Source organism: Trichoplusia ni, chromosome 11, assembly GCF_003590095.1.
Source record: "Trichoplusia ni isolate ovarian cell line Hi5 chromosome 11, tn1, whole genome shotgun sequence".
NCBI classification, from domain to species: Eukaryota; Metazoa; Arthropoda; class Insecta; order Lepidoptera; family Noctuidae; genus Trichoplusia; species Trichoplusia ni.
Genome location: NC_039488.1, coordinates 7,469,978 through 7,483,280, shown reverse-complemented (window position 1 = coordinate 7,483,280; position 13,303 = coordinate 7,469,978). Strand labels below are relative to the sequence as shown.

The 13,303-nt window shown below is 37.3% G+C and overlaps 1 protein-coding gene across 2 annotated transcripts in view; it reads right to left on the bottom strand.

The window, feature by feature from the left end:
* Nucleotides 1-13,303, bottom strand: part of LOC113498587 (probable multidrug resistance-associated protein lethal(2)03659) — a 57,891-nt gene that overhangs the window by 4,706 nt on the left and 39,882 nt on the right. Inside the window, exons 15-28 of one of the 2 annotated variants that reach the window (XM_026878653.1) lie at nt 12,282-12,407; nt 11,557-11,691; nt 9,332-9,431; nt 8,461-8,611; nt 7,994-8,058; nt 7,139-7,307; nt 5,659-5,785; nt 5,063-5,213; nt 4,494-4,730; nt 3,680-3,789; nt 3,105-3,219; nt 2,361-2,538; nt 1,192-1,378; nt 494-666 (exon numbers count right to left, since the gene is read on the bottom strand). In XM_026878653.1, coding sequence (XP_026734454.1) covers nt 494-666; nt 1,192-1,378; nt 2,361-2,538; nt 3,105-3,219; nt 3,680-3,789; nt 4,494-4,730; nt 5,063-5,213; nt 5,659-5,785; nt 7,139-7,307; nt 7,994-8,058; nt 8,461-8,611; nt 9,332-9,431; nt 11,557-11,691; nt 12,282-12,407 — 2,024 coding nt within the window. The remainder of the gene's footprint in view (nt 1-493; nt 667-1,191; nt 1,379-2,360; nt 2,539-3,104; nt 3,220-3,679; nt 3,790-4,493; nt 4,731-5,062; nt 5,214-5,658; nt 5,786-7,138; nt 7,308-7,993; nt 8,059-8,460; nt 8,612-9,331; nt 9,432-11,556; nt 11,692-12,281; nt 12,408-13,303) is intronic. The other variant, XM_026878654.1, reaches the window with a different exon arrangement.

The window sequence follows — 13,303 nt, the reverse complement described above, 5'->3', positions numbered from 1 at the left end:
CATAAGTCATAAGGCCATCTCCTAAACTTTAACTTACAAGATTGTGTTATAAATTTTAAAGTAAAATTTCTTTTTCAATTTGTGTTGTTAAGATTTAGGCATAAATATGTGTGTAATAGTTTCTAATTATGTATATGTTGTAGTAAAACGGTTGCACGGGGACACAGGTCCAACATGCAGAGGCCTTGTTCAGAACTTTAATATCAAATATGATGGGGTATATATCAGAGGATACTTCCCTCTTTATGCCTATCTGGCCTCCTAAGCCCTGTTAACTGGGCAACACGATACACCTTAGTTAAGAATTTAACTGAATCTGTCACAGACACTTGTCACATATTTAACGTGCCTTCCGAAACACGGAGGAACTCGTTATGACATAGCTGGTCACCCATCCACGGATCGACCTTATCAACTGCAACTTAACTTTTCATCGACAACCTAATATCACTATAACTTATACTAAATGACGGAAATATTATTTAATACTCACTCTGTATCAACATTAGCCGTGGCCTCGTCGAGTATGAGCACCTTGCAGCCGGCGAGGGCGGCGCGAGCGAGACAGACGAGCTGTCTCTGTCCCGCGGACAGGTTGCCGCCGCCGTCGCCCACCTTAGTGTTGAGCCCCGCCGGCATGTTCGCTACCATTTCACGTAGCTCAACCTATTTTGGTCAGGTTGTGTTAGTCGATTTTGTTACTTATTGGTTTGGTGTTAGAGTTTAATTTAGATTGTATGTTATTATGAAGGCTTAATTAACGGAACTTTATATATTTTATTAATTTTAGTGGTAAATACAATTAAATATTTAATGAATAAATCATTGAATTTACAAATCTATCACAAAATATACTTCTAAAAGGAAAAACCACTCCTCTTAGATATATCTGCTTAAATTATGAGTTAGATGATTTTGTGAATATATTTTTTGAATATTCTAATAGTTTGATTTTATTGCTATAAATAAAGTTTATAGTTAGATATCCTCCATATCCTAACGTTATCCTAAATAAAATTGAAAATTGAGTATTACAATACTCAATTTCATTTTTTCCATTTAAAAATTGTTATACATTGCGGGTTGACACGGCAATAGCATCTCAAATGGCTAAACATTAACATCAATGTACTATAAACTACAGGCTTCGTCTAAAACGACTTTAAGGACCATTTGTGTGGCCCATCTCACCTGGTCCAGAGCCCGGTATATGTCTGCGTCGGAGTAGAGTCCCTCGGGGTCGAGGTTGTCCCGGAGCGCGGCCGCGAACAGGGCGGGTCGCTGCGGGAGCGCGCACAGTCGGGAGCGCCACGCGCGCAGCCCCGCCGTGGACGCGCTCACGCCGTCCACGCGGACCGAGCCCGACACGCGGGCCAGTCTGAACCAGTGGGATAATAGTCTTAGTATATTATTGATAAGAATCTATCCAACAGATCATCACTGGCCTAGCCTTTTCCCTTATGCGGTTATACCTTAGCCACGAGCTCCTCTGAGTCGGAAAAATCTGTTCAATAGAGTAAACCAATTTATGTTATTAAACTAATACCGGCGAACTACTTACCGTCTAACAATCGATGATAACAATACAGACAATTATACCTTTTTTTACAACTATTAAATATTTTATCACAGTTTAAACCTTCCTTGGACGTCCACGAATATTCCTAGACTAAAATAAGCCTAATCGGATCAACCGTTCTCGAGTTTTAGGGAAACTAAAGAACAGTAATTCATTTTTATTTCTTTCTTTAAAAAAAAACCACTTCCACACTAAGGAATTTAATTCTTGTATCGTGGGAGGTTTAACAAACATTCAAGTCACATGCACAAAGACACACGAACTCAGAACAAGCATTCGTGGATCACACAAACACTTGTCCTACAGATCTCACTCGCGACACGTCGCGAACAGTGTGTTTGGCGTGATGCCCCTCAATAACTCGGCTGTCCGTGCAGTCAAATATACCCTATTTTAGTAAAGTTAAAATCTCGCTGCAGACTGGGCCATATATCATAATCGGAGTAGGGATGTTCGCTAGTTGCGCGCGCGCTAGGCCAATATCGATAACGGAATCATTAAGAGTAAACATAATGCATTCAATTTCGTTTTATATGTACGTTCTATTGTTCATATATTTAATATATTATGTTGTAAATTATGTAATAAGAAATAAATGTGTTTTTGTTTCTATTACCCATTTAAAAATATATAAAACTATCGATATCACTCATCGACTGCAGTAATGCACAAGACTACGGGTGGGCGTGGCCTGCCCATAAGGCCGGTGAGTGGGAAAGAGAGAGGATCACTTGAATGATTTATGACCTAAGTTGTAACTATACTGTAGTAGTAGTGTTACCTGAAGAGCGCGCTGAGCAGCGAGCTCTTCCCGGCGCCGGTCCTGCCGACGACGGCCACCTTCTCCGCGGGCCGCACCCTCAGGGTCACGCCGCGGATGGCCAGCGCCGCCTGCCCGCCGCCCGCCGCCTGCGGGGGCTTCTCGTACTCCAGCGACACGTCCTCGAACTCTATCTCACCTGCACACACCAAACATTACTGAATCTGAGATAGATGGGATAATGGTATTAGGTACTAAGGCTGATTAATTGTGAGGGAAACCTGGATTTGAAATATTGCAATCTGAAATCACCAACCCAGCGCTGCGGGTTTACACCGTTAGAGCATTGATCACCACGCTAGCTCCCTAACTAGCGTGGCGATCAATGTTCAAACATTTCCTATAGGAGAAGAGGCTTATGCCCAGCAGTGGGACGTCGTATACAGGTAAGTGGATGACATTAATGATATCACCATTATAGCGCCACGCTGTATAGGCAGATATAATTATTATTATTAAAAAAAGCGACTTTCGCAGTGAGGAATTCTATCCTTATATAGCGGGGGGTTTCAAAAACTACAAGTCACATGCACAAAGACACCCAGACTCAGAACAAGCATTCTTGGATCACACAAAAGCTTGTCCTAAGCGGGGATCGAACTTGCGGTACATCTCGCTCAGTGGGTTTGGCGTGGTGACCTCAACCACTCGGCTATCCGTGCTGTCAGTAATTATAGATAGGTACAAAGTCTGTTGTAATCTTACCTTTAGTGGGCCACTTCTCAAAGTCCAAGTCGGGATGTTCCCTCTTCAGAGCCTCCTTGTCTACGTCTAGAGGCTGTTCGGGAGGCAGGTTGGTGTATTCTAATATCCTCTCCACCTGGTAATGACAAATATTCATAACAAATTTTGATGCCTTTAAAGTAAACCCAAGGTGTTTATCATAAATCTTCAAACAAAAAAGATTTCCATAGTGGCTTAAACTAGCTATAATATTAAGGTATAAATAATAACTAACAGTTTCATCGAACGGTAACTTCCCTTTTCGCTAGTTTTGAATATTCGTATATTTGTCGTATACCTATAATCCACCAACTTGTACAAATTAGCTCAAAGCCTCAAAATAAACCTAAATCAATTAAAAAAATCTTCGAGTGACACATTCTGACCACCGTAATCCCAGCAAGGTAAGTGGTTTTTGTCCAGCCGTGGGACTTTTAAGCTGCATTTCTACCAGAACTCTAATTCCCAAGGCGAGACAAACAAATTCTATTGGTGCTTTACAAACACATCCTTCACTACGCCCAACGTTTGGTGTGAATACAGCCTTAGAAACTTACCGAAGTCATCTGGTTCTCAACCTCGGCGGTCTGCCTCATGCCGTACTGGCACATGCCGACCAAGCCTATGACCTGCGTTATGGCTAGACCCACATTACCGCCTATCGTGTCTGGAAACAAAATAATATAGAATATACAGGGTTATACTTCAAAATACAGTCATTTTTTTTTCTGAAAATTCTGGTTCGATAATAAGATCAGTTTAAGCATAAATAAAAATAAAAAGTGTCAATGAAATTTAGAGTAAAGTAAACATTGTTAATCTAATATACATATTATATGTTAAGAAATGCAATAAATATGTAACTATCTTAGTTAACGTAACGCATTACGTATCGTTTCAAGGGTTAAGTACTTTATTTTTATATTGTACAAACAATAAAAAAACGTTTTATTTTGTATCCTGGCGAGCATATTTTTTTAAACTAAAGCACTTGCTTTCATTTTCCCACGTTTTTGTACACTCACTTTTATTATTTGTGTGTCGTTCCGGTTGGATTTTTGTAACTCAATTTTGAGGCACTTCCCGATAAGCTAGCAGGCTGAGATTTTCAGGGTAGCTTCAAAACCGATTGCAATGCAATTTACAACTATAAAAACGGCTGGACCGATTTCGATAAATTGATATAGAGTGACATTTAAAAGCGTGGGATTTTAGATTTTTCAAACCTATTTATTTTAATGTATTAATAAAAATTCACATATTTTAATAGAGCGACATTAATTGTACTCAATTTAAAGTAACACATGTACAGCCTTCGTTGCAGGATTTTAAATAAATAAACATTTATTTTAAACATGAAATAAAACTTACCTTCACTCGCAAACAAAAAGAAGCTGAAAGTAACGAAAGCCAGATAGAGACAGCAGATCATATCCATCCAGAATCCGAAGGCCCTGTTGGTGTTGAGGACCAGCGTCCATGATGAAGAGTGCAGGTCCTGTTGCTTGTCGAACTCGCGGACTAGCGTGCGCTGGTGGTGGCGCGAGGACCTGATGGTGGTGAGACCCGAGACTGTTGCGGACAGGTGGTTGAGGGATTGGCTTCGAGCTGAGGGGGGGGAAGTTATAAATAGATGATTAGAAGTATATTTCTTTTATAAACTGACTTCAACCCTAAGTACATATCTTAAAGTTCTTTTAACGCCGTGGGATTGTTATCAAGGTGCCACACAATTTCAATGTGCGGATATTTCAGTCTGCCATTTTTGACAAACTTAGTTTTCAAACAATTATTAACTTTAAATCGTAAGTGTTAAAGTTTACTTTGTAGTAAAGCAAAAAAGAACTAATTTCTGCACTTTAAAATACCTACACCACTTTAATTGCCAAACAATAATGAACTTTCTACCTTCACTATAAGCTTCATTTTCGCTTGCTCACCTATAGCCTCGATCCTCTTGAGCTCCCTGGACGTGTTGAGGAACAGGTCCCTCATGAGGAACAGCAGCACCGCCACCACGCCCGTCGGCAGCAGCAGCCACCAGTTCACCAGGCACACCACCACCAGGATGGCTATCACTTCCAGGAAGAACTGGGAAACAAGGATACTATGATAAATATAATCTGTAGAAACGAAATTCTATTTCTAGAGTAACTTTTATGACTAAAGTAATATATCTTGTAACGCTAGGAGCTCGTGTGGCTAAGCTACAGCTGCATGTGTAGATCGATCACAGGTTAAGCTACGCTTGATGCGGTCGGCCCGTAGATGGGCCATCTTTGTTCATGACGAGCTCCTCCGTGTTTCGGAAGGCACGTTAAATTGTGGGTCCCGGCTGTTATTTACACATATTCGATAGTCGTTACGAATAGTGGGGAAAAGGCTACGATGATTAATAAACATTAAAACTTTATTGCACTAATTGTGGTTAAAATATATGGTCTTAATATAAGTTTTGAAGCTCTGCAAAGTTACATAAATATAAACTATTTAGCAAGCAACAGCTTCGTATATCCTGTAGATATATCTAACTCACCCCAAGACAATCGACCAGGGCGACGGGCAGTAACGTATCGACCTGCCCCATGTCCTTGGAGAACCGGTTCAGAATGCGCCCCGAGGGGTTGTGGTGGAAGAACCACATGGGGGCACTCGTCACTCCTCTGTGGAAACGTGAATATTGTGATGTGAATAATTGATTGATGAATATTGGTCAAAATGTATGACATTTTTTAATGCCAGTTGAATTTGAAATAATGTTATTGTTAATGTCACTGACTAGTTTTCAACAGCTATTGTTTTGTTGGTTAGGGTATTTCATAATAATTGCATGCGAATTTTATGTTATCAACAAAAAATAGAAACCCCTATACAATAACGCACATGAAAAAAGACTGAGAATTAGTAATTGATTCTTCCATATCCCATTTTACCATCAAACGAAGCTTAGAACTCTCTTCATTAAGGGCCGATTTTTCAATCGCCGGATAACTTTTATTCGACGAATATGTTTGACGTTTTGACAGCTTTTGTATAGAAAATATGTCAAGCGACCATATTTATTCCTCAGATAAAAGTTATCTGGCGATTGAAACATCGGGCCTTAGTTTAATGTTTTGACAGCTTTTGTATAGAAAATATCAAACGGCCATATTTATTTCTCAGATAAAAGTTATCTGGCGATTGAAAAATCGGCCCTAAGTCATCAATATTCTATTTAACAGTGCAATGTACTTTCATTTGACTTCCCCACTTTCAAGCCCGGTTTAACGGTTCAACCAATTTTGATTAAAAATATTTAAAACACTAGCACATAATTCACCTTTATTATACATCAAACAATTAAAATAAAATACATTTTTTCTCTCTTCAAAAAAGTAGGCTCAAGTCTATTTCAATTCAAAATAGGTTATAACTGTAAACTTTATAAGAGACCGGTGCCTGACGTAAGTATTAAATAAAACCTGTGTACGAACGAAATTGTTATCACCCCATCCGTTCAGGAGCTATGATACCACAGACAGACAGACACCTCAAATAGGGTCTTGGTCTAAATCTAACAGACGGAATATGCTCTTTTAATTTTATCACATAATTCAAAAGAAAGAAATATTAAAACTACTTAAGATACTGAAATGAACGGTAATGGAGGCTAGTAACATCACTTGCCAGTAAAAAAGCGTACTGGCAAGTGACGTCACACATATTATTCATTTCATTTCATTTAAAATTTGATTGCAATTTAATTTTAGTTGATGTAAATTCATTATTATTATTTTTACTCACACCATTATGGGCACAATGTCTGATTTTTTTGAGATTTAACAAAAAATACGTCTCCAATATTTACTGGGAAACTGCTTCATCATCATCATCATCTCAGCCTATCGCCGTCCACTGCTGAACGTAGGCCTCCCCCGAAACTTTCCCGTTTCCCAGGGAAACTGCTTACTTGTTGAATATTTAAAACACGTTTTGCATCGGCGTATCAAAAACAACTTAATATAAGGACCTACCTGAACATATTATCATGTAGCGACACGGAGGCTCTGATACAAGTGTTATAGAAGATGACGAGTTTGTTCCACGTGAAGACTATGCAGGTCGCTATCAGACCTCCGTAGATGTAAAGGCACTGGTCGCGGGTCAGGTGGAAACGGTTGCTCGGTATGTCTTCAAAGAGGACTGCGGGAGAAATTATAAGGCTTAATATCGGTAAAAAGGGGTGAATAGAAAATTGTGTTTTTAGGGAGTTGCATGAATATTTGACTGGCCTGTTGGTCACTAGACCAACAGGCCAGTCAAATATTCATTCGGCCACTAACCACTAGGTTAGTGGCCGTGACTGCTATACCGGCGGTCGTGGGTTCGATTCCCACCCAGGACAAATGTTTATGTGATGAGCATGATCATTCGTTCGGTTTCTGGGTGTAATTTATCTTTTTTAAGTATGTGTTTGGAAATAAGTATATTGATCAGTTGTCAAGTACTCATAATACAAGTTTTGCTTAGTTTGAGACTAGAGGGCGTTGTATGAAAATTGTGGATATTTATATTTTTTATATTTTAAATGTGTATTTATAGGTTACTAGCTGACCCAGCGAACGCTCTTTTGCCGAATTTTTTTTTTCTAGTTGTATGTATTTTATTGCCTCATTATAAAAAAACAAACAATTTCGTCCAAAAAGTAAAATATTTTTTTTTTTGTGTGAGCAACCCTTAACACTTAGGGGTATGAAAAATAGATGTTGTTCGATTCTCAGACCTACTGAATACGCATATAAAATTTGGTAAAAATCGGTTAAGCCGTTTCGGAGGAGTACGGTAACTAACATTTTGACACGGGAATTTTATATATTAGATTATATTACCTGGTGGCGCTGTGGAGTTCGTATTCGACGCTTTCAGAGCACTTTTGGATTCTTCAAGATTTACCCTGTAAACAGAAATAGCTTTAAAACAGTTATTTTTACTTTTTTTGTACTGTATAGTGCCTTTTTTTAAATTTTGAATCAGTTTTTTATGTTGTGTTTTTACTCATGTTTTTTGGACGTAATTTCTATTGAATAGCGACATACTTTTAATGATAGTTATTAAGAACAATTTTTATTTACAATAAATTAATATTATGCACTAAACTTAGGCAATCTAGACTACTTAAGTATTTAGATAGGAAACATCGAAATAAGAAAGCTCAAAAAAACATTAATTTACTTTATATACACATAAAATAATAAAAGAACACCGCTTTGAACTTGCAACTAAAGATTATTGTTTAATAAATTATTAGAAAATGTTAGGTAATTTATGTAATATTATAATTATCCTATTAACCCACCACTCCTTGAGCCAGACATCCGTTGAGGAGTAGAATAATTGCGCCAACAAGAACAGCAGTATCAGCAGAGCCATGGACAGGGTGCTGCCGCCGCTGCGGATGTATGACACATACACGCTGTTGTCCACAGAGCCCTTCTTTTGGCTCTCACCTTAAAACAAACAAATACATTTTGAAAATATGTAAACAAGCTAACCTATATAGTTTTTTAAAGTAACTATCGTGAAATTTCTTCGTTAATAATAGATTTAGATAATCTAAATAGCACTTTTTAAATGTTATGACATTTAAACTTTATCGAAATCGGTTCAGCGGTTTTTATAGTTGTAAATTGCATTGTTATAGGGTTTGAAGCTAACCTGTTTCGTTCCGGTTGGATTTTTGCAACTCAATTTCGAGGCACTTCCCATAAGCTAGCAGGCTGAAATTTTCAAACCCGATGACAATGAAATGTAGTGTAAAAACGTGGGTATTTAGATTTTTTTCAAGCTTTTAAATTTGTTATATCAAACAGGGTGATACTATAACTCACAGTTCATGATTATCTATATCTATACTAATATATAAAGCTGAAGAGTTTGTTTGTTTGATTGTATGTTTGAACGCGCCAATCTCAGAAACTACTGGTTTAAATTGAATAATTCTTTTTGTGTTGAATAGACCATTCATGGAGGAAGGTTTTAGGCTATATACCATCACGCTGCGACTAATAGGAGCGAAGATACAATGGAAAATGTGGAAAAAAAACAGCGAAAATTATTCATCTTCGAGGGCTTCTGTTCAAAAATTCAAAACTTATATCTTCTAACCACGCGGACGAAGTCGCGGGCAACAGCTAGTTTCATAATGAACCAGTAGTAAAAATCCTTACCTTCGTATTTAGGGTCCATGTTATTATCTAAATCTAGATTAAAAGACAGCTGAGACGCCTCGGACATCGACCTCTGGGACCGAAGCTTGTAACTGTGCTCCTAAAATTAAAAACAATATTATTTCTGAAGTATTATTAATTTTATTTGTTTAATATTTGCTATTGTTTGAGAGTGTATGTCTGTGTGATTGGCATTATCATTTGTTTTGTGTCTGTGTGTAATTTATCTATATTATGTATGTATTTAGAAATATATAAGTATGTTTATCAGTTGTCTAGTACTCATAATACAAGCTCTGCTTAGTTTGGGACTAGATGGCGTTATGTGAAAAATTTAGAATTAGGCGGGATCGCGAGTCGAACGTTCGCTACCTCGATAAATACGCGTGAGTAAACCGTTACATCATTTAATAATGAATCATTCTCACGACAGTTACTATCAAAATATTTAATATATGTTTAAAAAATACAAATAATGAAATGAAAACATTCAAATTCTTACAAAGGATTCGAACCTGCGACACCTAGCTGTACATACCAGTCGCTTTACCAACTTAGCGACCGAGGTCACTGATCAAGAATTTGAATTTTAAGAAAAATTAAAAAAAAGGATTTTTCAAATTACGGCTACTAAGTAGCACTTTTTGAATGTCCAAATACAGTAGAAAGCACCCTGTTTCGCCCGCCCTTCACCTATAATTATTATAACTGCAGTAATTAGGTTAAGTACTATTATCACAACATTTATATGTACAAATAAATTAATTTATGATACATCAACAACAAACATACATTTTTATCTATATACATAAAATATGTACAATTTTACACCTATATACAAACAGGTAATTTGTCGTTGTAAAATAGACCTTGTTACAATGACCATAAGATTACGTTTATCTTTTGACTAGAAAGTATAGCACTAGATATTTTGGTTGTCATGGACAAAGTTGAGCGCGGCAACCAATGCCCCTACGAATGCATACGAAAACATTTTCTACCTCTATACCAAATGTGTGAACGACTTGCTTACTGTCCGTTTTAAGAAGGATTTTTTGACAGGTTGTAAAAGAGACTATCGTAACCTTGTTGATTCTACTCGAAGGGAATAACAAGAATAAATTCGTATTTCTCCATACATCAAATCACCAACAAAGGCATATTAAAAATGAAACTACTTTTACGGATTTTATCGCGGTTTAATTTTAGATTTTAGTTCCCGACGTTTCGAAACCTTTGCAGGTATCATGGTCATATTATTTTTGCAACCTATGAACTGTCAAAACCAAAAAGTTTTCATTTAAAATAGGCCGTTTTCCAGGCACTTTCAGAACGTTACAATGATGACTTTTGTTGCGCGGTTCCAAAGTGTCATTCTTATGGAGAAGAACCGGCAAGAAACTCCATAAGTTAGTCTATCAAAAATAAATGTATATACAGTACATTTTATTCAATATTATGTTTTATGCTAGAAAAGCGCAAAATAGTAAAATTTTGGAAACTAAAAAAAACAAATCACTTGAAAATTTACTTGCTGTCAAAAAGTTCTTCTTACAACGGACGGCGAATTCTTAAGAAACTATGTAACAATTAAAAACAACGATATTACACACATAAGCTACAATAACTAGTAACAACGATTTAAACCAAGTTCAAAAATAACTAACGCTTCTCTTGGCGTCCGCCCGGTCCGCCTTAACCATTACGTTATAAACCTAGGTTGAAATAGATAAATATTAATTAGTTAAAGATTTAACTGAAAAATTTAACTCATTATAAGATGTTTTTTTCTTATAAAAATGAAAAAAACGTATAGACATTTTATTAACGCGTCGTTTTTTAATATTCACTTTGAGATTCTAATAAAACTTGTAAAACCAAAAATATAATATCGGAGTCTATGGTGACCCGTCAAAATGTTGTTATTGGCAACACTTGCTTAACCCTTATTCTACGAGTCTTTAGAGGCACTAACTCAGCCAAGCTAATGGTGACCCAACTAAATTATTTCCTCGACAAAGTTTGCTTAACTCTGACTTAACCAGTTACGTAAAACTAGAACTTAATAATCAATTTCATGCTAACCCATCCAAATTTTGACCTCAGCAAGAGCTCCTTAACCCTGAATCTACATAAATTTAAATTCTTAATAGCCGAATCAACGCCACCCCATCCAAATTTTGACCTCGACAAGGTTAGCTTAACTCTATCAGAGTGAATCTCACCACGTTTTCTGAATTCTCGTAGGTGGTGGCCTTCTGCTTCTGCTTCTCCTCTTCCACCTTCTCGCCCATTTCTATCAACTTCTCGAACTCCGCTACGCCGTTCTTCAATTCGTGGTATGTTCCTTGGGCTACGATCTGTATGCAAAATAAAAAAACGAAATAAATGATTTTTTTTAAAAGATTCCTGCTCCGGTAAACCAACTATAAAAACGTTTTTAGGTGCACTTCGAAAGAAAAATATAAAACTCATTTGCAAGGACTTGAAATCGCGTCAAAATTGACGGACTTTATGGACACGGATTAAATTAGTGGAATATCGTAATAAACAATGTTTAATAATTCCCAGGAATTATTATAACTCTTTAAGAGCAGAAAATACAACAATTTTATGAGGAACAACTTTTATACAGACGTTTTTCGCAACTTCATAATAACGCCGTAAAAAAGATGTATACAAAAATTCAGCTCACTAAGGATTATTCTCCATGTTGGGGTTTCAAATGACTAAAATGACTAGACTATATGCCCAGCAATGGGAGGAAGAAGGCTGTGGAAGATGATGATGATGTCGATGATATAATAAAGGTCTCGGGTCGAGTCTGGATGAGGCTAGCACAGGACCGTAGAAATTGGCACGAGAAAGGGGAGGCCTATGCCCAGCAGTGGGAGGATGAAGGCTGGGGATGATGATGACGATGATGAAATAGCCAAGTATACACGCTCACCCTGCCCGCGCGCATGACGCAGACGCAGTGCGCGTGTCGCGCGTACTGCACGTGGTGCGTGACCAGCACTGTGGCCTTCTCGCGCAGGAACGAGCGGATACACTCCTCGTAGATGGCGTGGGCCACCTGCCCGGGACAAACAAACACACCAAGTTATAACTTAAAAAAATATTTAATAAATACTCTGAAATAGAAACACTCCTTTATAAAATTAATATTAAGTAATACCTAGTTAAGTTTATATAATCATATGTATGAGGCCCGATTTTTCAATCGCCAGATAACTTTTATTCGACGAATATGTTTGAGGTTTAGGCAGCTTTTGTATAGAAAATATTTTATTTATTTATTTATTTATTTAATAATTTATGTACACACAAAAAATAAAGAAAAACACAAAATTACAAAATAGGATGTACAAGGGTGCTGCTTATTTCTAAAGAAATCTCTACCAGCAGACCCGCGGTAGGAGAAGTGGTTGATATTGGCAGTCAACAGTGTGCAACATAATAAAATTATTAATAAATAACATAAGCATAATCCTACATAGCATTATAATAAATATATATCCATACATATAAATACACAAATACATAGATATATACATACTACCACGCTACATATTACTATATATATATACACATTATAATAGCTCAGTCGCAGGAGGAGAGGAAGTGTTCTTTAACGTTTCTCTTAAAGATAGAGAGCGATTTAGAATCTCGGATGTTAGGCGGAAGTGAGTTCCACAGCCTAACTGCGTGGATGGTGAAGGAATAGGAATAAAAATCTGTGGAGTTAGGTTGGAAATGTAATAGGGATTTTATATGGGATCTGCAAGGGACGTCAGGAGGTCGATTGAAGGTAAAGCGTTCCCGCAGGTATGAAGGATAAGTTGGGTTGTAAAGGACATTGTAGAGGAGACATAAAATGCGAGTGTTCCGGCGAAGACGGATTGGGAGCCACTTGAGCTGCTTGCGATAGTGAGATACGTGGTCATACTTACGCAGACCAAATACAAACCG